The following is a 24908-nucleotide window of genomic DNA, read 5'->3' as shown; positions in this document are numbered from 1 at the left end:
TTACACAAATAAAGTTCCTGGGCTTGATTCCTGGGGAGACCCCCGACGTTGTCGGGAGCGTGGGATTATCTGAGCTGTGAAGTTGAGATCACAGTTAATTGATTGAGATTTGCACGCTGGATTGGTGGCGATTTCTGAACCCTCTGTCTCTGCGGATGTTTGGGTGAATGGATGAGGAGAGATCCTAGAAGGCAGGATCAACCGCCGTGGACTTGCACTTCGTATGATGTAGTACTGGTAATGGTGAGTGGATGGTGCTGTATGGTGTGATAAATCGTAGAATTGACAAGTGGCCCAGAAGCCTCCCACTCTGCAACAATTCCATTCAATTCCTTGCGCCAGAGTCGCCCGGAACAGCTCCGTCTTGGCCTGTCTTGGCAAATGAAGTTTGTCATTTTCAGGGGTTCTGCGGCCTGGAGGGGGCCCAGCGCCTCCTCACGGTTGAGGATTAGTTCAACCAGCATGACTTAGAAGAGCATACCTTGGTTCGGAATAAATTGGACCCCATTACCCGCGGAAAACTGCTGGAAAATGGTGAGGTTGAGAGGCCGGCCGCGAATGGATACGTTTCATGAAGTCGTTGAATGGGGCGAATAACTCGTTGTGGTGCTAAGGCTGTCCAAACTACCGAGCAGACAGAAATTAATACGTATAAATTTTGCGTAATAAATATATAACATTAGTTTTTTAAGCAGTACGCAAGAAAGGACAAATGGGATCGCATGAGACAATGCGATACTAGCTGCCTCTCACCCGCAGCTTGTCGCTCGTCCATACGGCGGTTACAGCAGGCCTGTTGAATGCCGTACAGATCGCCACGTGATGCATACTCCAGAACCAGCGTCAGATGCCGATTGGACTGCGGTCGGTGACCAGCGCGCGATGCATCGTGATTAGGAATTTGATTCACAATTACAACAAGGAGATCCGCAAAAACATGAAATCACCAATGTTAAACAAACAATTATCATATCACATATACAATTTGTTGCTCAATGAGGAAAAGGAAGCATTCGAAACGATTTTGTCTTTCTGGCGAACATGTACGGCAGCAATACCGGCAAATACGACAAAAAACGAGCTCACCCGGAAAGCCGCGTAGAGCATTATGATGTTGGGGTGCGCCAACGCGGCGTGGATCTCGATCTCGCGACAGATCATGTGCAGTACGGCACCTGGAACTCGGTTCAGGAAGTAAACCTTGAGTGCCACTTGCACGCCGCTCTGTCGGCAAACCGCCTGTGGAGCTTGTAAGCAGCCGGGGGCCGGGGGGCTACGATGAAGATACAAACGCCGTACATTCGTACGTTTACTGATGGACACAAATAAATAGGTGAAGGTTTCCAGTGGCCTGAATGCCCCCCGTTTGAATGATCTCTGTCCCAGGCCTTTAAATTGGCCGTCCATAAGGCCCTCAACTTCCCGTATGGGCCCCCGTGTGTCCCCATTTATCATCATTTACTAAATCTTCCAAACGGTCCAAACGGAAAGAGGTTTCGGATCCGGCCACACACCGACACTTTTTACATACCTTGTAAACAGCGGAAGTGGAGCCCTTGTATAACCTCCTGAATATGGCAACAAAATGGCAAAGAAATGGCAAAATGTGCGCAGGGAGCTTGTGTGGCAAAGAACAGCAGTAGCAGGTATGGCAGTAGCAGCAGCTGCAGCAGGAGGTTAAAAGCAGTAGCAGGGCGGAATGCATCAAGGTATAGTTCTCGTCATTCACAGCAATGTGCCGCGCTACCGCCACTGCCAATGGGTTCTGCAGGAGGTACTGCGGAACCCACCACAGCAGCAGTCAGTACCCACAGCCGAAAAATGCCTAATTAGGCTCCCCTTCTCCGGCGCTGCCCGCGGGTTCCGAAATGACAAGGCAGAAAAATGTCCGAAAACAGTCTTTTCCGTGCGCCGTTAGGCGTCAAAAGATGTTTTGGGGAGTGACAGAAAAGAAACAACGCTGTGACCCGCGGCTGAAGAATTCGAATTGCGACCTCTCGCCGGCCCCCCGCCGCAACCCCGAGGTTATGCAACGCAACGAAGATGGCGAGAATCACCTAGCTAACGAATAACTGCCAGCAACCGCTAGACCTCCCACGATGATAACGGCCTATTACGCCGTACTAGAACTAGAAGGTTACTTAATTAGGCTTTCTACCTTACATATGTGTTTGTGCTTTACCTCGTGATATTGTAGTTGTCAAGGCACCACGACGACCTCCGCATTGCGGCGGGCATTCCGGGATTGAGTGCCAGAATCTCACAGGACCCGACGGACTGCTGTGGCGGCTGCGACGGCTGTGGCGGCTGTGGCGGCTTCGCGACTCGTAAGTTAACTCCTCCACCACAGTCGACATTTTCAGTAGCTGCAGAAGTAGCAGTAGCTGCAGCAGCGGCGGCGGCGGCGCGCTTGCTGCAGGCTGCAGCGGCGGCGACGCCTGTCTGGGGTACACTGTAGCAGCTAGCCGCTGTTACAGTAGCAGTGGCACCCCCAGTAGTTGTGGCGCACGATGGCGCAGTAGTCGCGGCGTGCGCCGGGCTACAGCCACACTGGGCGGTGCCGGGCGGCTTGACGGCGGTTGTAGTGGCTGCGGCGCCATCGCCGGCGCCGCTGCCGTTGGGGCCCCCGCCCGAGCCGCAATCACTGATGCCGATGGCATTGAAGGATATAGCCACCATGGGTTCTTCAGAGCCATCGCACACCAGTGACCTGAAGGGCGTCGGCACCGCCGGCGACGCGGCGGCGCCGTCGGCAACATCGACGGCGGCATCGGTGGTGGCAGCGGCGGCGGCGGTAGCGGTAGGTACCATCGTCCTCTCGGTCGCTGCCGTCACTCCCACGCTGCCCACCGAGCCAGCATGTCGTACGGCATCCGAACTTGCAATGCCGCCGCCACCCCTGCTGCATGTGCCATTTGCTTGCAGCGCTGCCGCCGCCAACATCCCAGCTCGAATCCTTCCCTCGCATCCTACTCCACCGCAAGCAATGGTGGCTATGGCAGCGTTTGAGACAATGTTTCCGCCGGCAGCAGCAGCAGCTCGTACGGCAGCCGCCATCTCTGGAGCCTGGTACGCGAGGCGGCGTGCTGTGGATGGCCTGTCGTACTGCTGTGCAGGCATGAGCCGCCGCTCGGTTTTGGCAGAAAGCCACAGGGGATCTACGGGGCTGCCGGTTCGGGGTGTCGTACCGGGCGACAGGATGGCGCATGTTGCCTGATCAAGCTCTTTATTCTCCTGAATGGACGCGAAGCAGAGAGGGGCCTGTTGCAGCGACGGCTGCAGCGGCGATTGCAAGCCCCTACCTTGCATGCGGCCTATTTGCACGAAGCTATCGGACTCGCTGCATCGTGCGGAGGTCGGCGCGATGGGTTCCCAAGCATTCAACCATTGTTCTGGTGACGGCGGCGGGGCCTGCGTCGAACCCGCGGAGGCTGACATGGTCGACATGGCCGCCGCCGCCGAAGCCGCCATATCTACTGCAGCAGCCGTCTTGCCGTTAGGGTGCAAAGTTAAATGGTTTGGGAGCAGTGGATGTCGCAGATGTGGGGGCTGTTGAGGCGGCGGAGGCGGCGCCCCGCAGCGGTCCACTAGGTTATCCCGTCCCGAGAGGCAGCTGAAGAAGGAAGAGGAGGCAACTGCAAGGTGCGGATCTGCTTCAGTTTTGCGATTGGTGCCGTACAAGCTGGCAAGCTGCTGCCGTTGCGTGCCTGTTGGCCCATCCCCATACGTCGCCGCTTCAATCCTTCGGGGGGAGTCTGCGATAGCTACTTTGGTTGCGGTGGTTGCGGCGGTTGTGGTGGTTGTGGTGGTTGCGGTAAGATGGAGAAGCTTGCTAGGAGGGCTGTTTATGCAGCGACTGAGAGCATCGTCTGAAATGTGGTGTTGCAGGGGCGTTTGTTGTTGGTGTTGAACCTTGATCGCGCCGAGAGAAAAGCCACCGAGTAAGGTTGGACTAAGAAGTGGGCTTCGATTTCCGTTATTACTGTTGCCGTAGGGACTGGGTGAGGAGGAGACGTTCCGCAGGACAGGAAGCTCGCTCTCTGAGCCGCCGCGTAGAACGGAAGACGCCGAATTCGTATCGGACGAGAGCGCTGCTGTCGTTGTAAATTTTTCACTGTATCGTCCAAAAATAGGTGTTGCTAGATTGCTGTTGTTGTCAGAAGGGCTGTTGCTGGTGTTGGGTAGGAAGGTAGCGCTGGGGAATGGATCATGCTGTTGGGCCCGCCGCTTTATGCTGCTCAGGAACTTTTTCAGACGGCGCGCAAAAGAAGCGGCGATCTTGAGCTTTCTGTTGGCGTGAGGCTGGGTGGAAGATGCAAACTTGCAAGAGTCAGCGGGCGGCGCGGCATCTGCCATCTTCCGCCACTTGCTGTTTGCCAACGCTGCTTGAAGCTCCGACATCAATTTGAAAGTCACTGCTTGTAATTCTGTTGCTCAGGAGATATCGTAATGTGGCTGGTCGTCATGCCCGGCCGGTCAGGCCCCGGAGGTTTTCAAAAGTGAAGGCCTCTTGGCCTTGTGCATAAGTCAGTAAGCTAATGACGCTAAAAACACAATTGTGCAATGATGAAAATTTGCGTTTTTAGACGTATAAGTGCGCTACATAGACGAGCGATTCAGTGGCTCGCCAAAATCGGTGATTGCCAGTAGCTTTGTTAAGATAAAACAAGTATTCAGGCATGGCACATAATCTAGTCCAGACTGGAATCTTTCATGTCAATGTACGTTCCTTTTGAGGAATCTGTGTTTTGTGCGAGCAGAATCTGCCGTATCGTTAGTGTGTGCTGAAAACCTGCCATTCCAAAGCTGGTTGAAAAAATAGGTAAATCTATGAATCCAGTTAAAGTACAACCTAATGAAAAAGAATGATGCCGCTGCACTCAATGGGGGATGCAATTGATGTGACCTCGCAGATACCGTACGGTTCTGTGCCTCTACTTGATTCCCTTAGGCGCTTAACCAGTACGTGATGCCCGCTTATAGTTAGTGTGGGCTATAATAGCTTTACGCCCTATAACCCGCTGTATGTGCCAAGCCAAGGCCTTTGGAAATCGAGAGATTACATGTTGGGCGGCGTCTATGTCCCGTGACCCCCAAGAAGCACGTGATGCAGAAACTTTGAATGTTAACCATAGGATCAGAGTAAAATATTCAATTTTTGCTGCCAGACTGGTAGTCACATTTGTTTGGAAGACATCGCCGTCTGCCGTAATAATGTGCCCGCGCAAAACGAGAACGGATGCTCACCCGATGCGAAGCTCACACGCATCTCATGCCGAGGAGTTATTTAATAACCAAGTTTATATTACAACAATCTAATTTTGTCACAAAGTTGTTAAATGTAAGGTCGATGAATTGATGCCTGTTCACTCCTAGAGGCCGAAGAAACCGACCCGTACTCAGCCTTTAGTTCCGTACTCAATCCCCAACTCGGCCGGTTACATCGCTTCGACTTGCTCCGGGTCGTAGTTCTGGAATCTCGCGTTAATGGAGACTGCGTCAGAAAGGTTTCTTTTCCCGCGCTTTAGCTAGTGTTTTTTGCTATTGAGAGCGGTAACGGCGAGAGTTCTAAGTTACAAGTTTTTTGGACAAACGAAGGCCTTGAAGCGTCATATGAAGCACGAACCGGTGTCCTGGAAACGCAGCCCCCGACAATGGAACGCGAAACCGCGAAAAGAAGAAACGCGTATGGATTGACCAAAACCAGCAATCACATGAACGGACTATTCTTCATCCACACTGAAGCAACTGCAATGAGATTTAAACTTTCCAAGAGGATGTCGATTGGACAGTCTGATGTTCTGGGCAATGGCCGTGCATATATAGCCCAGCAAGTGTAGGCCATGCCGGGGCTGCTGGGGGCTTTCAAGCGGAACAGGCTGAGGTGTGGAGGATGCGATATGGTAGCAGTTGACCAGCTTGCAAAGTTGGATAACCTTATCCATTATATCCGGCAAAAAGGCGAGGTCGCATACCAGCTGAGGCACACCGCTCTACCACATAATCGGTTAGTTCGGGACTGCTTTCCTTGTGATGGGATAATTATACTTTTCCGTGCCCGTTACACCTTTGGAAGGTAACGTAACTCGAGGTCTAACACGCAAACTCGAGTGACAGAGCCTTGACTCGTGCGCGCGTGCGACGCCTCCCACCTCCCCCGGGGGGAAAGAGCGGAGCTAGCGGACCTGCGTTCGTAGGAGGGGGCCAGAGATCCCTCAAGCCCCTCTCCCCTCCGCGGGAGAGAGCTTAGGCGGTCTCTCCGTTGGGGCTGGGCAGCAGTCCCTGGCCAGTGTCAGGCCCGGTCAGATACTTGTAACATTCACACACATACATACATGCACACACGCCACGCTCGCCCTCCCCCCCCACACACACGCACGCACGCGCTTCCTGAATCTCTTTTGGAGCCGCGGCGTTAGAGAGCATTAGAGGGCACTTGGGGACATTGCAATGAGCGTATTTTGCCATATTGTGTTATTACTATTATTATTATTATTATTCTATATATTTGCTCATCTGATCCCGGCGGCTCTGCATGTAGCTCCCTGCCCGTTCTGCGTTACAATCTTGCACGACAAGGCACATCAGCACCCGACGCAGGGAACGCTCGTCTCTCCACACACACACACACACACACACACATGACCATTCGCATCCTCCGCATCGACACTTACGCATCCTCCTCCTCCTTCTCCTCCTCCCATTTCTCCTCCTGCGCTGTCCAAACTGACTGATATACGGCATCAGCGTAAGGGCGAAGGGAATCTGTCCAAAGCAACAGAAACACACAAACAGCGACCGTTCATGCCGTGACCCAAATCGCTGCGCGTGTTCATAACACGAACTAGCACGAGAATATTCTCCCCATCCGGGAAGACGAACTTTTTTTCTGCAAGTGTGCGGAAAAAAGCACGACAAGCGTACCTTCACGCATCGAAGATAGGCAAAACACCAGCAGCACATGACAAGTATGACACGCGCACCGAAGTTACTGAATGATTACCAGCCATGACATCAGCCCCCAGCGCCAAAAGTGTCATGTCTTCCTTTCTCTCCGGAAAGGTTGGCATCAACAATGGCATTGTCATCTCACCACCACCACCACCACCACTATTACCATTACCATTAAGTTCAGAATACGCAGGGCCCGGTGACGACATAACCGGGTTACCAAACTGCATATCAATAGGTTGCGTTGTTCGTGCTTACATGGGAAGGTTCATATGCCACGTCCGTAAGCATTTTCCGTACCATAGTGTACCTCCAACGCCGCGATCTGCCTCACGTACATTGTACCGGACCGAACTGATGGCATACAACAGTTCCCATGCAGAGGGGCATGTCACCGTTCTTTTTGTGTGTGTTGTGTATATATGTATGTATGTATGTATGTGCGTGAGGGTATATGTGCGTATACTAGGTGGTAACCCTTGACTGACCCGTGACTGACTCCAATGTGGATACCCGCCCCAACAAACTCGCAACCTAGGAAGAAGGCCAGACTGACAGCGCCGCAGTGGCAGCGGGTCGGCGGCAGTAGCAGACTCTACGCCGGGTATCATCTTGACGCAGCAGGTCGTCAAATAGCAGCCAGCAGCAGTACCAAGTGTAGCAATTGCAGCAGCAGCAACACACACTCATACATACACAGTCCCTGGCCAGTGGCAGGCCCGGTCAGATACCTGTAACCTTCACACACACCAGCAGCACCAGCACCAGCACCAGCACCAGCAGCACCAGCACCAGCAGCACCAGCACCAGCAGCACCAGCACCAGCAGCACCAGCACCAGCAGCAACCAAACCTCACACACCTCCAGCACCACCAGACATGTGCGCCATCGCGTCCACCGGCCCACTCACCGCCCCACCGGGCCCCCGCCGACTACAGGGAGGTGACCAGCACGGGCCCCTGCCCCCCCGGCTAGAGAGGTCCGTGCCCCTGTCAGCAACCTATAGAACAAACAGCAACGGCAACGCTTGGCGGGAAAAACATGGACGCATTACATTACATACAGACACACATACACAGACACACACATACAGACACACACACATAAGCATTTCCTCCTAGCGGCTCAGATCATGATGAAAACACACAGACAAACGCGTTCTCTAATCGCTCCCGCCCTTTCTCCAGCTCTTTCTTTTTCTCTCTCTCCCTCTCCGCCTCCCGCCCTGTCTTCACCTCGCTTCCCACCCACCACCTCTGTCCTATCCTACTCTAGCAGTTATGACTCCGGCGCCCAGGTCTGTAGGTACCGGAGCTCTGTTGCAAACAGCGGGGGCTCGGAATAAACGTACCACGTACGAACACATACACACACAATTTGCCGGCCGACACGTCTCACCCCAGGCACACACTGGAAAGGGAACGAAACCCCCCCCGCCCCCGCCGCGAATCTCACCACCTATCCTCCCGATCTCACGACGCGCCAGAACACGAAAGTACTGCCGTACAACTGCCGACCGAGCGAAGAAATTTCTGGAAGTGCGCCATGTCTCCATGATCGAATTTGAAGATTATGGAGACCTGGACGAGCTTTCGTATGTGAGCTGCTGTTCGTATGTGACGCGATCTAAATAAAATTCCATAAGCCGACGACATTATCGCCACTTTCATGAATTATTGCCAGTTTTGAAGTCCGCAAGGGAACACCAACAGCGCCCTCCTGCAGGCAGATGCCGTTATTTTTTTGCCCAAATTACGAATCCAAATCGGATCCAAATCGGAATTAGAATTCACCCATAGACCTTCCACGTCAGGTCCTGGGCGTTTTAGGGCCATATCTAAACCAAAAAAGGATCCAAATTCGTTGGCAAAACGGCTTTAGTGGCTTTTCCTCTTTCAAATTTCATTTGCTTTTTTCGCTTCTTGCTCTTTTCTGAATCTTAATTGAGCACCGACGGCGATTTTGTGCTATTCCCCCCTCCCTCAGCACTCAGGCGCCGCCGGGCAGGCACACCACCAAGCGAGTCGCTAGCGCTATCTCCCTGTCTCTTTTTTTTCTCTCTCTCTTTTCTCTCTCTCTCACATACACCCATCCACTCACACAAACACACACACACACACACACACAGACACACACACACGCATGCACACACGCACTTCCCACCTCTCTCTCTCACACACACTCCCCGGCAACAACCCACAACAACACCATCGCAAAAGGTATTCACTGCGCTGGTCTCAACACAACACCGCCCCCCTCTGCTCATGGCCACCAGCACTGGCTGCAGGATTACCAAAACTAGACCGCAAGGCGGAAGCCATGAAGCAAACTCATGGCCGTGTGCTTGCTCATCGCCCTGCCCCCCCCCTCAGCTGCTAGTTGGCCTCTCTGATGCCTCAGCCGCCGCCACCACCACCGGCGGGCGAGTCTCCGTCTCCGCAACGCCCCTGACGGGCGACGCAGCTGCCAGAGGGCTTTGCTGGCGCCATCAGCGGACTACAGCCCGCGGGCCCCGCGCTCTGGTGCCCTGGTGGCTTTTCTGTAGCCGTTTCAAGACGGACATGGGTTAGGTGCCCCTGGCCAGCGTCAGGCCCGGATCGATGTGTAACAGAAACACATAGACAGACAGACACACACAGACAGACACACACAGACAGACACACGGACAAACACACACAAACAGCCGCAGAGTGTTCTGGGACGGCCCGCTTCACCGGCCCCGCACTGATGACGCACCTACGACGAAGTGCCTTGGACAGCTGTAGCTGGCGCCGCCGCAGCCATCGCTGCCGCTGCAGCAGTAGCAGCTGTAGCCGCTGCGCCGCCCTTGGCTAGTTGTCTCAACCGCTGGAAATAGGCGTCCGGCAGGTGGTCCGTAACGCTCGCGGGAATGAGGATCATCCGCTCGAAGACTTCACGGTCGGCTTCTACGAGGAAGAGCCACTGACCCTGGGCTTGGCTCTGTGACCCATGGGTCGTTGCCGCCGCCGCCGTTGCCTGTTGCTGTTCCTGACCCTGTAACTGAGACAGGCCAGCGGCAGCAGCCGCGGCGGCGGCGGACTGGAAACCGAACAATGTTGCATCCGAGTCGCCGCCGCCGTCGCCGCCGCCGTCACCGGGCTTATAATTGGCGGAGGCAGGAAAGCCATCGCCGCCGCCGCCGGGCGGCACCGCGGCCAAGAAAGGCATGGAGGGTACGGCAGGCAAAGGTGCCTGGCGTAGCATCGTCTCGACACCGGACTTGATGCGCTTGAGGCTCTCCCGTACACGCGTCGTGAAGGGGGCCGAGCCAGCGCCGCCGCCGCCGCCGCCAATGCTGCCGGCGATGCCGCTGCCGCCGGCAACGGCCACAGCGATGGAGGCGGCACACGCGTCAAGGGCAGACGGGGACGACAAGGAACTTGCCCGCCCGTCGTCGTCGCCACCAGTGCTCGACGTGGGTTGTTGACGGAAGAAGCCGCCACCGCCGCCGCCGCCGCCACTGCTGCTACCGTTGCTACTGCCCCGCTGCGGCATGGCTCCTGCCGCCTCCAACGCTGCAGCGGCAGTCTCCGGCACTTGCGGCTCGTCTTGACTTCCGAAGAAGCTGACCCGCCGCTGCTTTGGCCCCGCTGCCGTCAGCGTATCCACCTCCGCCGGCGGTGCTACTGCCGGCGACGACGCGCGGTCCCTAGAGCAGGCAGTAGCACTAGCACCACGGCCCGCCTGTGCATCCAGCGCCGCTGCCGCCGCCGCTGGCTCCGTACGACCCTCCCGAGACACTTCCAGAGGCGAGGGTGGCGCCGCGGCGGCGGCGACTTTGCTTGGTGGAGTAGAAAAGCCACTAGGCGACGGTGACGGCGACGGCGACGCCGCCGCCGCTGCCGCCGCTACGGTCGGCCTGCCGCCGCCGGCCTCGTCCCCATCGGCCGCTAAGGACGCCGCCACATCGGGTCCTATCGCCACGGGCCCCCTAATGTCAGTCACAAAAGACGAATCCTGTGGGAGGCGGTAGGTCTTCTCCTTTGCCTCCGCGTCCCCCTGCTGCCGATCTTGTTGTGGTTGCTGCTGCTGCTGCCGCTGCGGCGGCGGCAGCGGCGGTGGCGGTGGCAGGATTTGGCGACGGTGATGGCTTTCCCTGTCCTCGTCAGCCGCCGTCGCTGCAGCCGCCTCCGCCACGGGTAGCGCTGCCGACAGCCCGGTGACGGCAGCACCTGGAGCGGCAGGAACCGTGGCGCCGCCGCCACTGCCGCCGCCTTCTTGAATGGCTACATCGCCAGCGCTGCTGCCGTTACGGCTTCCGCCGCCGTTGCCGTCGCTGCCACCGGTGGCGTTGGTGTGCCGGCCAAGGTACCCGCACGACGGCACCTTTTGCCGTACCACCGGCGGCAACGCCTCGATGTCGTCTACAACCATCCATAACAGCCGGCCCGGAGGGTACAGCTCCTTATGTACGGAGTGAAGATAGTGTGGTACGGCTTGCGCGGCCGCTGCATCTGCCGCCGCGCCGGAGTCGCCGCCGACGGAAGCCGCGGCGGCGGCGGCGGCGGCTCCTGTGCCGTGATCGACGACCTTGCTCCACTCACAGCCGCCGGGTGCCCCCGGCCCCGCTGCCCCCTCCCCGGCTGAGGGCAATACATACCCGCCGCCGCCAACAGTCGCCGCCGCCGCGGCCGCCGCCGCCGCGTACCGTAATTCGTCCGCCGGCATGCTGCGGCTTGGCCGGTGAAGCAGTATCCGTCGCTGACCCGAGGGTCCGCTGCCAGCGGCGGCGCCGTTGCCGCTTGGCCAGACGGAATCGGCTTCCGCCGCCGCCGGCGCCGCCGCCGCCGCCGTTGCCGTCGCAGGCTGCTGCCGTTGCTGCTGGTTCCCATAGCTTGGCGGCGGTGCACCGGCAGATGTCCCAGGGGCGGCGCCAGAGGCGGCGACTGGAGCGGCGGCCTCCGCCCAGGCCCACGATTCCGACCCATGGGTCACTGCACCGTATTTGCCGCGCAAGGCCGCCCCCACGGCGTCTGGATGCCGATGTGGCCCTGGAGGCTCCTGCAGGCCAGGGTGAAGGAGGTGAGGGCAGCAACGAGAGAAAAAGATGGGGGGCACAGGAGGAAGAGGCGGAGGATGGGGGAAGGGGCAGCAAAAACGAGGAAAACGTCTTAAGTACAAACACAACGCAGCACGAAGCACCGTAAGGTAACGAGAAAAACAACTCAGCAATGTCTAAAGCTTGGCAATCGCACACCACCACCAAATTATTTCGGATTCCTTCCATCCGTTTGAGCCCACACCTGACTATACATACCTAAAAGCGTGAAAGTTCTAAAAGCTCACAAAAAGTTCTAAAAGCTTTAAAAGCTTTGAAAGTGGAACATAGTACAAGTGCAAAAGTGTAAGCAAGACAAGGTACCTCTAAGCCAGGCCAACAAGAAGTCATGCCGCTGCTGCTCGCCGCGTCAAGGCCGTCAGCCGGCGGCCGCGTCGGCGTCGGCGAAGCCGCCACCGCCGCCGCCGCACCTCCGACAGTCGTCATCGCTGCCAGCCACCAGCCGCCAAAACCACCGCCAGCGTTGCCACCGCCGCCGCCGCCGTGCCTCGCTGCGTCAGCACCATCACTGTCGTCCTCTTCCTCCGCCTCCTCGTCTTCCTCCTCTTCGCTTGCAAAGAAGCCCTGCCCGAACCAAGAGGTCATGAGCTTCTGGCTGAGGGCTTCCCAGCTAATTATGCTGTCCAAGCCGCCGCCACCGCCGCTGCCGCCAGCGCCGTCGCTGCCGCCGTCGCCACTGCCGCGGCCGCGCTCGCCGTCGCCGCGCGACCGTGACCGCATACGCCGCGCTCCGAAACCACCACCTCCACCACCCAGGCCGCCGAACCCGAAGCGGTCTTTAAGGCTGGCGGCGGCGGCGGCGTACACGCCATTGGCCTGCCGGTGCAGCGGGCCACGAAACGCCAGCGGGTCGCTGCTCCGCCGGGGACCTAGCTCCGGAACCACAGTCGGGTGAGGTGGTGGCGGCGGCGGCGGCGGCGCCGCTGCGTCAAGGCTCCAGCCACCCGACCCGACGCCGGGAACAACGGCCTCGATGAGACTCTCCGGCGGCGGGGTCGGCTGCGGCGTGAGGGCTGCATAACGGCCGCTAGCAGCCTGCATTGACGACTGGAAGGTAGTGATGCCGTACAGATCGCTGCCGCCGGCGCCAGCGCCGTCGCCACCACGGGAAGGTGTGGGAATGTCCCTAGCAGGGGTCGACGGAAGGTGCTGGCTTTGAATATGTTGGCCCTGCAGTGGCTGAGGGTGCTCGTGTGAGGCGTACGACACTCCGCCGACGGCGGCGGCGGCCGCCGCCGCAGCGAGTCCCGCCGCCGTCGCATGCCACTGCGGATCACGCTCCGGGTTGTGAGGACGGTGGTGCTGCTGAATTTGATGGTGCCAGCTATGCTGGGAATGTGGGTTGGAGTGTCGATGGCGGTGATGTACGGACGCGGCGGCTGGAGCGGCGGGGTCTGCTGGCGTGCGGGGCCGGTACGGCGGAAGATGGGCGGAAGCTGCGGCGCTGCCGTCGCCCTGCAGCACCTGAACATCCGTTGGGTGTAAAGCGCGGTACAGGAATCCCGCATCGACGGCTTCCTCAGTATGTACGGAAAGGCGGCTGGCGGGGCTGCTGGCGGCGCTGATGTACGACTCATGTGGGCTGGCGGCAGACTGAAAGGAGATGACAGACTCTGCATCCGCCGCCGCCGCCGCCGCGCCGCCGCTGAACGCCGTAAAGACGCTGAGATCATCGTCAGCGTCTGCGTAGTAGGCGTCGCCGCCGTCGCTATCATCTTCGTCAATGTCGCTGACGGCGCCGCCGCTAGGCCGTACAACCAGCGGCGTCGACTGGCAGTTACCGCCAGCTGAATGAGGCCGCTGAGCTCGTCGCAGGGACCGTCGTCCCGCCGCTCGTACATGTGAATGTGGATGCGACGGCGTGTGAATGTGGGTGGCAGCGGCGGCGGCGCCGCCGCCGGCCATCGCTACAGCCGCCGTGGTGCTGAAGACCGCCGCCGCCGGCTGATCTTGCTGCTGCTGCTGCTGCTGTCGCAAAAGGGACGTCTGTTGGCAGTTACCAGAACTTAGCTGATGTTGGTGTGGGTTGAGATGATTGGTATGATAGAAACCCTGGTCGTTAAATTGGTGGTTATGGTGGTTATGGTAGTTGGGTTGAGGTAAAGGGTCACCTCCAGATAGCAGCGGAATCTCCTTCAGACCACCACAGCCGTGTACAGCTGCCGTACCTGCCGCTGCTGCCGTAATGGAAGGCGGCGGCGGCTGTAGCATCACCGCGCCATTGCGAATTCGAGGTCCATCACCGCCCCCGCCGCCGCCGCCGCCGCCTCGGCCAATCGCGGTCGTCGTCACCATCTCCAGCTCCATCCCTCTAAGGTTCTGCGGAAGCGAATGCAAGTACAACATGTACGGCACACCGGCTGTAAGTACGGCACAGGCTGTAAGTACGGCACAACCGACTTCTTTACGTTACGACACCAAAACTAACTCCTCTTACCTACCTCGCCCTGCCTCCTATTCCGGAGAAGATGAAGATGACCATCCGTCTACTTCTGGTATATACTTCATTCGCCAGCGGTTTGTCTTAACCCCCTCCCTGCCCCCATTTTTCCCCCCCCACCTCCCAAACCCTAACGCCCTCCCGTGAATTAAAAAAACGCAACATAATAAAATTTAACGGATATGCTATGTCGTACGTTTTTTAAATGTACGACCCAAATGCTCGTCTGACCCAAAATCTCGAGAGCCTTGTAGCGTCTTCCTTTTTTTAACCTTCCAACGGAGATGGGTACGCTCACGACTCCCCCTCCCCCTCCCCACACGCCACGCATACATACACACACAAACACACACGCGTCGGACTCTGCATATCTTCCCCTCCCCCCGGGGTCCAACCACCACCACCATCACCACCACCATCACCACCACCATCACCACCACCACCACCACCACCAGGAAACATGTACGAACACACATCACATCACATCACATCCCACTCCTATCACCGCTCTCTCCGGCTCACCGGCGCTGACTGCTCTCCCACCGAGTGTACGACACCTCCGACGCCGCGCGCCAGCCCCGACGCCACCCCCAGGAAGCCGCCTCCGAGGCCGCTGGCCCCCAGGCCGCTGCCTACCCCGGCCGCCGCCGCGCCGCCGATCGCCGCCAGCCTCTGCTGAATGGCCGCCAACGTGGCGCCCGTGGACTGGAGCAGGTTGTCCGCCATCTGGGCTGCAGGACTGGCCTGGTGGATGCGAGTGGATGGAGTTGGGGGCCGGAGGGAGCGAAGGGGGGGGGGTGAGGGGGGAAATCATATGCAGGGGGAAATCAGAAATGAACTGCTGCCTGCCGGCGGGAAGGCGCCCAAAGCGGGGGTTGGGTTGTGGTGGGTTGTGGAGAGGGGAGAGGACGAACCACGAACGAGTGAAGCTGCTGCCAGGGCACAAGAGTGTACCAGAAGAGTAGAACTGACCAAGAGGGAGGGAAGGGGCAGAAATTAGATGGTGTTGATGTTGGTGCTGATGTTGAGATGACGCGGGGTAACCAAGGAACACGACGCCCAATTCTCAAACCCCCGATCCACACGTCCAACCCCGCCCACCCCCCTTCTTCAACTTTACCTGCACCAACTCCAAAAGAGCCCGGTCCACAGAGTAGCACGACAGCCTCGCCACAAAGTCGCCCTGGTTCACGACCGAAACACAACACCCCCGAGCCGCCTCCGCCAGGTTGGCAGACAGCACCGCAGGGGGGGCAATGGCCAGGCAGTGTACGACAGGTACGGCAGCGGGGGCTGCCATCGGCCGTTCGCGGCGCAACAGCAGGAGGGTCAGCAGAGCCGCCACTCCCGCACCTAGGGAGTGACCTGTATGTGGTGCAGTTGGGTTGGGGGGTTGGGGGTTGTAGGGATGTGGGGCCGGGGATTGGGAGGGGTGGGGAAATCATATCATGGTGCAAGGTGAAGCAATGGTGAAGCGAGAACTGCCCCGACGTCTAGGGCGCCAACAGCCCAAGAGGTCCAAACGTCCAAGAGCCATGATGCAACCGCCGCCATGTAACTCCGGAAGCTCAGGACAGGGTGGGGTGGAGGGGGTTGGGGTGGGGTGGAGGGGGGTGGGGTGGAGGGTGTTGGTTAAGACGAACCCCAGAAGATTGAAGCAGGTACCAGGGGTGCGTGTGTCGGGGTGAGGTGAGGTGAGGTGAGGTGGAGGGGGGATGTAGAAGCCCGTGCGCTTGAGCATACAGGACGGAAAGTGGGTATGTTTCGGTCGGGGTAGTAGGGCTGCGTAAAGCAAGGGCTTTTTAGATTCGGACCGCCGAGCTCCGAAACCATTTTTGTATCCATTTCCCTGATCTCCGAAACCCAGAACCTCCGTAACCATTTCCATCGAAATTCGAAACCTCGCAACTCGTCTATTGGCCTCTGAAACCCGTCCATCACTCGTCCGCCAGGCTCCGAAACCCACGTACACACGCGCCCCGGCCCCTCCCCACCCCACCCCTACCCGTCACCAGCAGCGGCCAGCCGGGGAACCGTGTCGCCGCCGACTGTAGTGCCGCCGCCGTATTGAGTTGTACGTACGACGCCGCGGACATAAGGCCCTGGTGCACGTGACCCACCAGCCCGCCGCCAAAGTCGTACTCCACAGGCCTGGCGACATGGCGGGGCTTCGGTTGGTTTCCGTTGTGTTCGGTTATTGTGAATCATCAGCACCAAGCAGTTGCGAGGACTTTTAGCAGCGCTACAGGACACAGATGTACACACACCCACACACACTGTGGCATGCGGACCACCCTCCTCCATCCCCTACACACACCCACACACACAAACACCATGGTGCAGCAGCACCAAGAGTTCGCTTCCAAACTGCCCTTGTGTGCAGTGTCACACGTCCCTTCCTATCCCATCCCGTACGCTCGTCCTCTCATTCCCCAACCCAGCCTCTACCCCCCGCCCCAATACCCGCACTCCCACTCCCACTCCCTTCCCCCCCCTCCCCCTCCGCGGCACGGTACCTGGCGGTCAGGTCAGTTGCAATATCCGCTAGCTCCAGTGAGCCCCGTATCGCCAGCACCAGTCTCCTCCTCCTCCGGTCGACTGCCAGATAGTGGCAGGGCCGGAACACGGAGGAGCGCCACTCCGCCATCACCACGTCGTGCACGGGGATGCCTGAGTGCGTGTGGGAGAGAGAGAGCGCGTGTGGGAGTGTGTGTGTGTGTGTGTGCGGGAGGGGAGGGGGTATGCAGTGGGTATTTTAAAAAGGTAGGGACAATTAAATTTTAACAACTGGCATTGGTTACGAACACGAAACTGCCAATTATCTTCACCCGCACATGTTACTTTAGTACCGCACTTTAGCTGTTTTTTTTATCAGGGCCCGGGCGGAGAGAGCACGCAACCGGCGGTGTGAGCCTGTGTGTATGTCTGCGCGTATATGCGTGCGTGCGTGTGTGTTTGTGTGTGTGAGACTTAGAGGGTGTGTGTTATGGTACGAATTTGCTTGCGTACTTATACATACGTACATACATACATAGGCAGGTGGCTGGCAGAGGTGAAGGCCTGACTTCTGCTCCCGGAGTGCCCGGGTTCAATTTCGCCTGCCGACTTCTCGGGTGTTTGAGAAGTGTTGAAATGCGAGGTGGCCCTCCATCTTGTGGACGGTGTAGGACATGATAAAATTAACTTGCGAGCTGACCAGGAACTATGTTGAGGCGCCGTTGATCCGCTAGATTTGGTTGGATGCTGGTGATGAGTTGCTGAACCCAATGAATACATTCTGAAGTCGGATGGGGTGAACGGATTAGGGTCCCCCTCTCGCAGGGGAGAGCAGGGAACTGCCTCGGGAAAGGGGGCCGCTGGCGAAGTTAACCACCCTGTAACGGCATACATACATACATACATACATACATACATACATACATACATACCCGTAAACAGGTGGATGGCCTCCAGATTCGCCTCCGCGGAGGCGCCCGTGATGGGGTTGAAGTGCGCCGAGGAGCCGAACATGGTGAGCAGCTTGGTCAGGGAGTTCAGGTGGCCTGAGGGGGAGGGGGTGGGGGGCATGAAGGAAGGGGGGGGGTAAGACGAGCCACTGGCGAATAAGGGGTCAGGAGAGAAGGCAAGCAGCACACATACACACACACGCACACCTACGCCGTGTCAAAATGATTTCCGCCAAACGTCCCCCCTTAAGGAAGCAACTGCAATAGGACAGAGACAAAGACAACTCAGGGGGCCCGAAGACCTTGAGGACCTCAAACCAGGTTCGCTAAGGGCGATCCCGCGCTCTGCGCTTTTCACGCCAGCCGTTTTTCGATCACGCCACACGCTAGTAGAAAAAAGCAAAAAGCAGAAACAGGAATGGACTCTCAAATCTCTTTCGTGCTCACTTCTTGCGGGGCTCCGAAACCAATTGAAAATGAGCCACGCACCGGCGCGTTGCCAAACCAGGCAGCTGCACCAACAACGAGACCGTGTTTGTAGGGAAAACAACAACCACCACCCGCCGCAGCTGCACCGTTGCTGTGCAAAACACAGACCATTCGCACCATCATTTTCGCCCCATCATGGGGCCGCTATCACACAACGTGAAACACAAAGCAGGAGGGGAAACCATCCGGGTTACATCCCCACGCAACCCCCCCCCGTACTGCAGTAAACTATGCAAAAATACACTCTGCAAAAATACCCTCTCGCGGGGGAGGGGAGACGAACCACGAGCGAGTGAGGTACCCAAGTACCCAAGAAGTACTCAGAAAACACTCAGAAAGCACCCAAGCGGGAATGATGTTCTGAAAACACCAGATATATGCGCACAAGAACGAGATTGCCCTTCAATGGAACGGCACAAGGGGGGGAGGAGGGAAGGCAGGGGCTGAGCAGTACAGTCGCCCCCCTTGACAGCCTGGTCGTACCCGCGGCCATCACATAGCCGTACGCCGCGCGCGCGTAATTGGTGGCCGTCACCAGCTCCGTCAGCAGCGTTGCGGGATCGGTCAGATCTGGCATAAGGCCCTGGTCAGCGGACAGCACCGTGTCACCGCCAGCGTTGACACCGGAGGCGGCGGCGGCGGGGTAGTTGCTTCCAGGTGGCCCAGTAATCGCCGCTGTACGGCGCCCAGCACCGCCGCGGCCGCCGCCGTGTAGCGTAACGGCCTGCGGCGCTGCTGGCTGCATGATGGCTGCGCCCGTCGGCGTTTCGCCAACGGTTGGCGAGCGATGCTGTGCCGCCGCCGCCGCTGCCGCCGCGGCGGCGGCGGCCACAGCTGCCGCCGCGGCCTGCCGCGAATCCACTCCCGCCGCCTGCGCCTCTCTGAGCTCCCCCAACGCCGCCGCCGACTGCTGCTGCGCCTCCCGCTGCACGTCCTCCGGGTCATCGAAGCTGCCGCCGCCGCCGCCGCTGCCGTACGGCTGCTCATCAAGCAAGTCCGGCTCCACCTCAGTAGTAACTGGCGCCGCCGCCACCAGCCGCCCCGCAGCCAGTTGAGCCAGTCGCAGCCGCGCCAAAAGCTCCCGATGCCGCCGCGCCGCAACGTACAACCCCAACGGATCCAACGGAACTAACCGCCGCATGCCGTGCCGCGCACATGCATCATTCCAGAGCTCCATAAAAAGCTGCCAGAGCTTAAACAGGCTCGGCTTGGGGAGCGCTCCGGCGCCGCCTCCGCCTCCACCAGCAGCGCCGCCACGGTGGCGGCCGCTGGTGATGCCGGCAGCGGCGACGGCGCTGAGCAGTATCCGCTCCGCCTCAGGCTGTAGTCGCGTCTGCCTCCTGGCGACGCCGCTGGCGGTCGTCGCCTCCGCCGCGGCAGCGGCGGCGACGGCCGTCACGCCAGCGGCACCCATGGTCGCGATTGCCGGCAAATTCCCGCCGCTAGTTGGGTCGGGGTGTACGGCGACGGCAGCGAGGTCGGCGCCGTCACCGCCAGAGCCCACCACCGCTGACTCAGTACTCCAGGGGGGAGGGGGAGGGCGGCTGCTACCAAGGGACCGCAGCTCCAGATCCTGTCGTACATACACATCACAAGTTGTTTCCTTCCAAACAAGTGATCCGTCACGAGTGCAAAGACAACGCATCAAGGACAACCTTTGTACGGAGACTTCAGAGCACTTATATGTATGTGGGGGGGGGGTGTTGGCGTTGGCCGCGTTGGCCATTGCCGACGCCATGAAGCGCAGCGCAGGAATGTCAATCAACCATGAAGCAGCTGCCCTGCGGTCGAAGTCAAAGGGGATGTGAGTGGGGTTCCGCTGCCTGCGGCGTCCACGGGAAAGCTCGTGCCATGTTGACAAGTTGGACCACTCGTTGAGCGGACCGGACCAGACTCGCCGAGAACATGCTCCTGTCCAGGGCTTAGGGAAAAGGCCTTGAGCCTGACACGCGGGCGCTGACGTCTCGTTCAGGGGCGGGAAAAATAAAGCAAAGAGGGGGTGATCTGGAAGAAGTTTCCAGAAGTAGGGTTCGCGTTGGCTCTCACCGGGGGGAGCTGGGCATCCGCAGTCAGCTTACGCCACACGCGGCTCCGCACATAGTCGGAAGAGCGCTTGGAGGCGCGACCCCCCGGGCGTGGCGTGTGGAGCTTGGAGAAGACGGTACTGTATCGCCAACCATTTTCGTCCGTGCCCAGAGTTCGCACGATGAACCAACCGCGTTCACCTTCTCGTTCCGGCGGACGTGCCAATTGCACTGCATTGCCCTGGGAGTCGCTCCATGCAGGCCAGTCGAATGGAAGCAGCGGTGCACCCCTACAGGTACGGTGTTAAGGGATGTGGAAGGTTGTGAGGCAGGTTTTGCCGGCGGATTCACTTTGGCAGTTGAGTGATGTTTCCGCACGACCGGCGGAGCTGTCGGGAAAAACAAAACATTCAGGTTACGGAACAGCACCTGTTGCTTATGGCTGCTCATGATGCGCAGGCCCTGTAGATAGGCAACCCCCGCGACATTGAGACACATCAAAATGAGAGATGGCCTGCCAACATATAGACCTAAAAGGATGCAGTATCATGCTGTTGGCCGTTGGTTTGTTGCACGCCTTCATATGGCCGCAGCTCAGAGCTTAATTGACCCACCAGGTTAGGCCCCAGAAGCGCTGATTCTCCCAGAATTCAACAATACCATCATCGCAGTACATTATCCCAAGAAGCTTCGCTGGATATCACGCTGCGCTAAGCACTTAAAGCGGTTGAGTGCCGGCTCACAACTAGAGACGTTCCCAAATTCATCCAGGCGCACGGCTCTAGCGCTAGCTGCACGTTTCCCTTCATCGTTTACAGTAGTCAATAATTTGCGCAAAAGATGTGCTGAAAACGCCGATGGCGATCGGGGATATGTATATCAGACGCAAGCTGCTGAGGTGGTTTTTAACGGAAATATCCTCGAAAAGCATATTGAAGATTGATAGTGGAATCGTCAATTGTCGAAAAACTCGCAAAGACACGCGAGCAAAAGCCTTCGTATGATATCTCGTCCAACGCACCCCCCTCATCGCGGTGTTCGCATAGCGGAAGAGTGGGAGGCAAAAACTCCAGTCGCAACCGTAGCCTTCCGAGTAAACTGCATCGATTGCCATTTGCACAGGAAAAGAAGAGCACTTGTAGAGTCGTTGATACAGCATAGCGACCAAGCCAATAGCGATGGATCCGTCAACCGAGGTAGGCAGCCGAGGCAGCCATCTGTCAACTCTTACGTGCAACACGCAAACCAAATAATACCATGCGCAGGTAGCTAGCCGCAAATGCAAATCCTGACCAGTTTGCGGCTGCAAGGCCCGGTCCAAGGTTCAGCCAAAGGCCTCGAAAAAAGAAGTACCTCACGGCACCAGATCTGGCAGAACCTTGTCCCGGAATGTCGAACTGCGCATTTCGCACGACCACTGGTGGCTGTAACGAGATGCCACACAAGCAGGCATGCAAAGCTCATGCGCAATTTATCTTCACATACAACAAAGCATGTGCAAGACACCGGTACAGATGCACTTGAAGCGAAACCAGCGCTTTATCTCCCACCCCCAAGCCAACCAACCGATGCAACGCTCCCGACCTGATTGGCCTCGCCATTATACTATTCACAAATTTCATTCGTTTCAAGACCCACCCAAAACTGACGTACTTCCCACATACATTTTACCAGCGGACGAGACTCATCAACGGAGCCAACAGCCCCGCCAACGATACAGCAGTTAAACGGCCCAAACCACCAGAACCGCCGGCCGACGACTCTCTCCGCATCCTCCTGAGCCGCTTGCTGCTCCGCCGGTGGGGCTGCCTCTTCCCCACGCTGCTGCCCCCGCCCGCAGCAACCCGGCCCCAACACCCCCATTCCCTCCCTCAACCACTCTTGCAATTGATACATTACTTATTACACGCCCGAGTGGCCAAGCAGCTCTATTCCCCCCCCACACCTCCTTGCTGCTACTGCTACTGCTGGTTGTGTCGATTGTAGTTGTATCGCTCCTGAAGCTGCAGCTGCTGCTGCTGCTGCTGCCGCAACTGTTGGGCCTGGTTCGGCTGGGGTGTTGACCCCGCGTCCGCGCAGCTGTGATAAGAATGATGTTGCTGTCCACTTTGGTGGTCCTGCAGGCCTTGCTGCTGCCCCCGCCCCTGTTGAACCCTATGTGGTTGCTGTTATTGTTGTTGGACCTGCCAACCACCTCTGGGACTGCTACTGCCCTGCACCGCACCCGTGTCCCCTCCCTCGGCGGGTAAGGGGGCAGTAGCGGCAGCGGCCAAAGCAGTGGCTGCACCCGCGGCATCAACGGATGGGTCGCGAGGCGGGGAGTCAAAGGGGACCACCGGCATTTGACGACGACGGCCCAACATAACCATGATTAGGTCCTGTTTGCGACGGGGTGGTATGACATCAGGGGAAGTTGGGTTGGTACGACATCAAGAAAGTTGAGGTAGTACGACATCAGGGGAAGTTGGGTTGGAACGACATCAAGAAAGTTGAGGTAGTACGACATCAGGGGAAGTTGGGTTGGAACGACATCAAGAAAGTTGAGGTAGTACGACATCAGGGGAAGTTGGGTTGGAACGACATCAAGAAAGTTGAGGTAGTACGACATCAGGGGAAGTTGGGTTGGAACGACACTAGGGAAGTTGAGGTAGTACGACATCAGGGGAAGTTGGGTTGGAACGACATCAAGAAAGTTGAGGTAGTACGACATCAGGGGAAGTTGGGTTGGAACGACATCAAGAAAGTTGAGGTAGTACGACATCAGGGGAAGTTGGGTTGGAACGACATCAAGAAAGTTGAGGTAGTACGACATCAGGGGAAGTTGGGTTGGAACGACACTAGGGAAGTTGAGGTAGTACGACATCAGGGGAAGTTGGGTTGGAACGACATCAAGAAAGTTGAGGTAGTACGACATCAGGGGAAGTTGGGTTGGAACGACATCAAGAAAGTTGAGGTAGTACGACATCAGGGGAAGTTGGGTTGGAACGACATCAAGAAAGTTGAGGTAGTACGACATCAGGGGAAGTTGGGTTGGAACGACATCAAGAAAGTTGAGGTAGTACGACATCAGGGGAAGTTGGGTTGGAACGACACTAGGGAAGTTGAGCAAGATTACTAGTAAACCAGACATCGCGACAAGACGAACACCCGTCGATACTGAGCTGCTAAGTAAGCTAGCCATCCAGGCCGGACGGACCAACAGACAGACAGACAGACAGACAAGAGGGCCTAAAAATTAGCCGCGCATTCTCAGCTTACCTTGAATCGGAAGTCCCATTCTACGCCGTTCTTGATCCAAAGCAGCAGAGCTATAACGAGCATACCCGCGGCAAAGCCTGCTATCGTGAGCCCAACAGCCGCCGTGAGCGGGCTGATGGGCGCGCGGCCGAAGGCCAACGCGGGTGGTGGTGGGCTGGTCCTGCTACCAAGCATCCAGGCGTCATAAGTTTTGCTGTAACGAAAATCGTTATTATTGCCAGCGTTTGAAAGGTACTGTGTAAGGCTTCGTCGCAACTGCGGAGGCGGCCGCTGCTGCTGCTCCTGCTGCAGCAACTTGCGGTGGTCATTGCGGAGGTGCCCTGCGGCGATTGCATTTTTACCCGGGTGGCGGTTGTCGGTACTGGAGGTTGTGATCCACTGGGATGGTGCATTTTGCCAGATAGCTCTGCTGCTCGTGTAGATTGGAAGTGGGATGTGGAGGGGTCGCGCAAGTAAACGGTGGATAGGGAGGGTAGATAGCAACCGAGGATCTGAGTCTGTGGTGGCTTACTGCTCTAAAACGTGAACAGTAACAGTGAAACGGTGAAGTGATGGCTTGGCTCACGGAAAGGTTTCGCGCCTGTAACTCCAGAAAGCTGCGACTCTAGCTGTCGATGGGCCTCTATATCCTTTTAACCAGTCTTTATAGGTAATATCAAATGTAGTAATTGGGACTGTGGACAGATTGGCATAGCGTACCAGTCGTCGCTGTAGAGAGATGCACTGTGCACCCTATGACGCTGATTCCGACAAGGAGGGTTGTCACTACGTCCATATGCCGCGGCGCAAGTACTCCAATATTTCTCAGCACTCCGAAGGCCCCTGCCAGTGTGTTAGACACGTCCCTGCCATGGATTCGCAGTTGAAGAGACACTTTAACCTGGCCCACAGAGCTCCTGGTTCACAGAACTCAAGGAACTAAGTTAAAATATGTTCATGCATTCAAGCCTTAACCTCTATTCTACTGGTGCTCAGGGAGGAGGTAGCTACCTACTACAAGGATTCATCACAGAAATGCCAGGGTTGCAACGCTAAGTTGCGGGAAGCCAGCTACCCCAGAAGCAGTGTGTTCTCAAGATGCATATAAACAGCTAGTCGATATCATCACGGTATCAACTTGCCCACGAATTACGGTATTCGGTTAGATTCCAAAAAGAGCCCATTCCGGAGGATCCAGGTATAATCCACGCGACTACACTTTAGAATCTAGGTAACTATTT

At 57.6% G+C, this 24908-nt stretch overlaps 1 protein-coding gene across 1 annotated transcript; it reads right to left on the bottom strand.

Moving 5' to 3' along the window:
- On the bottom strand, positions 1-24463 carry VOLCADRAFT_90410 (uncharacterized protein; the record flags this gene model as incomplete). Its single annotated transcript, XM_002949855.1, has 25 exons — positions 1-149; positions 754-859; positions 1087-1239; positions 1532-1765; positions 2851-3997; positions 6675-6765; positions 7094-7175; positions 7440-7562; positions 7702-7812; positions 7870-7951; positions 9692-11973; positions 12335-12641; positions 12837-13425; positions 14200-14350; positions 14994-15215; positions 15592-15836; positions 16471-16622; positions 16988-17141; positions 17900-18013; positions 18890-20348; positions 20453-20720; positions 21724-21854; positions 22650-22808; positions 23689-24008; positions 24388-24463. 25 exons carry the CDS (start codon positions 24461-24463, stop codon positions 1-3), a joined length of 8907 nt encoding a protein of 2968 aa, XP_002949901.1.
- Between the last annotated feature and the right edge of the window lie 445 nt (positions 24464-24908).

Source organism: Volvox carteri, assembly GCF_000143455.1.
Source record: "Volvox carteri f. nagariensis unplaced genomic scaffold VOLCAscaffold_16, whole genome shotgun sequence".
Classification (NCBI taxonomy): domain Eukaryota; kingdom Viridiplantae; phylum Chlorophyta; class Chlorophyceae; order Chlamydomonadales; family Volvocaceae; genus Volvox; species Volvox carteri.
This window is presented reverse-complemented; position numbering and strand designations above follow the sequence as displayed.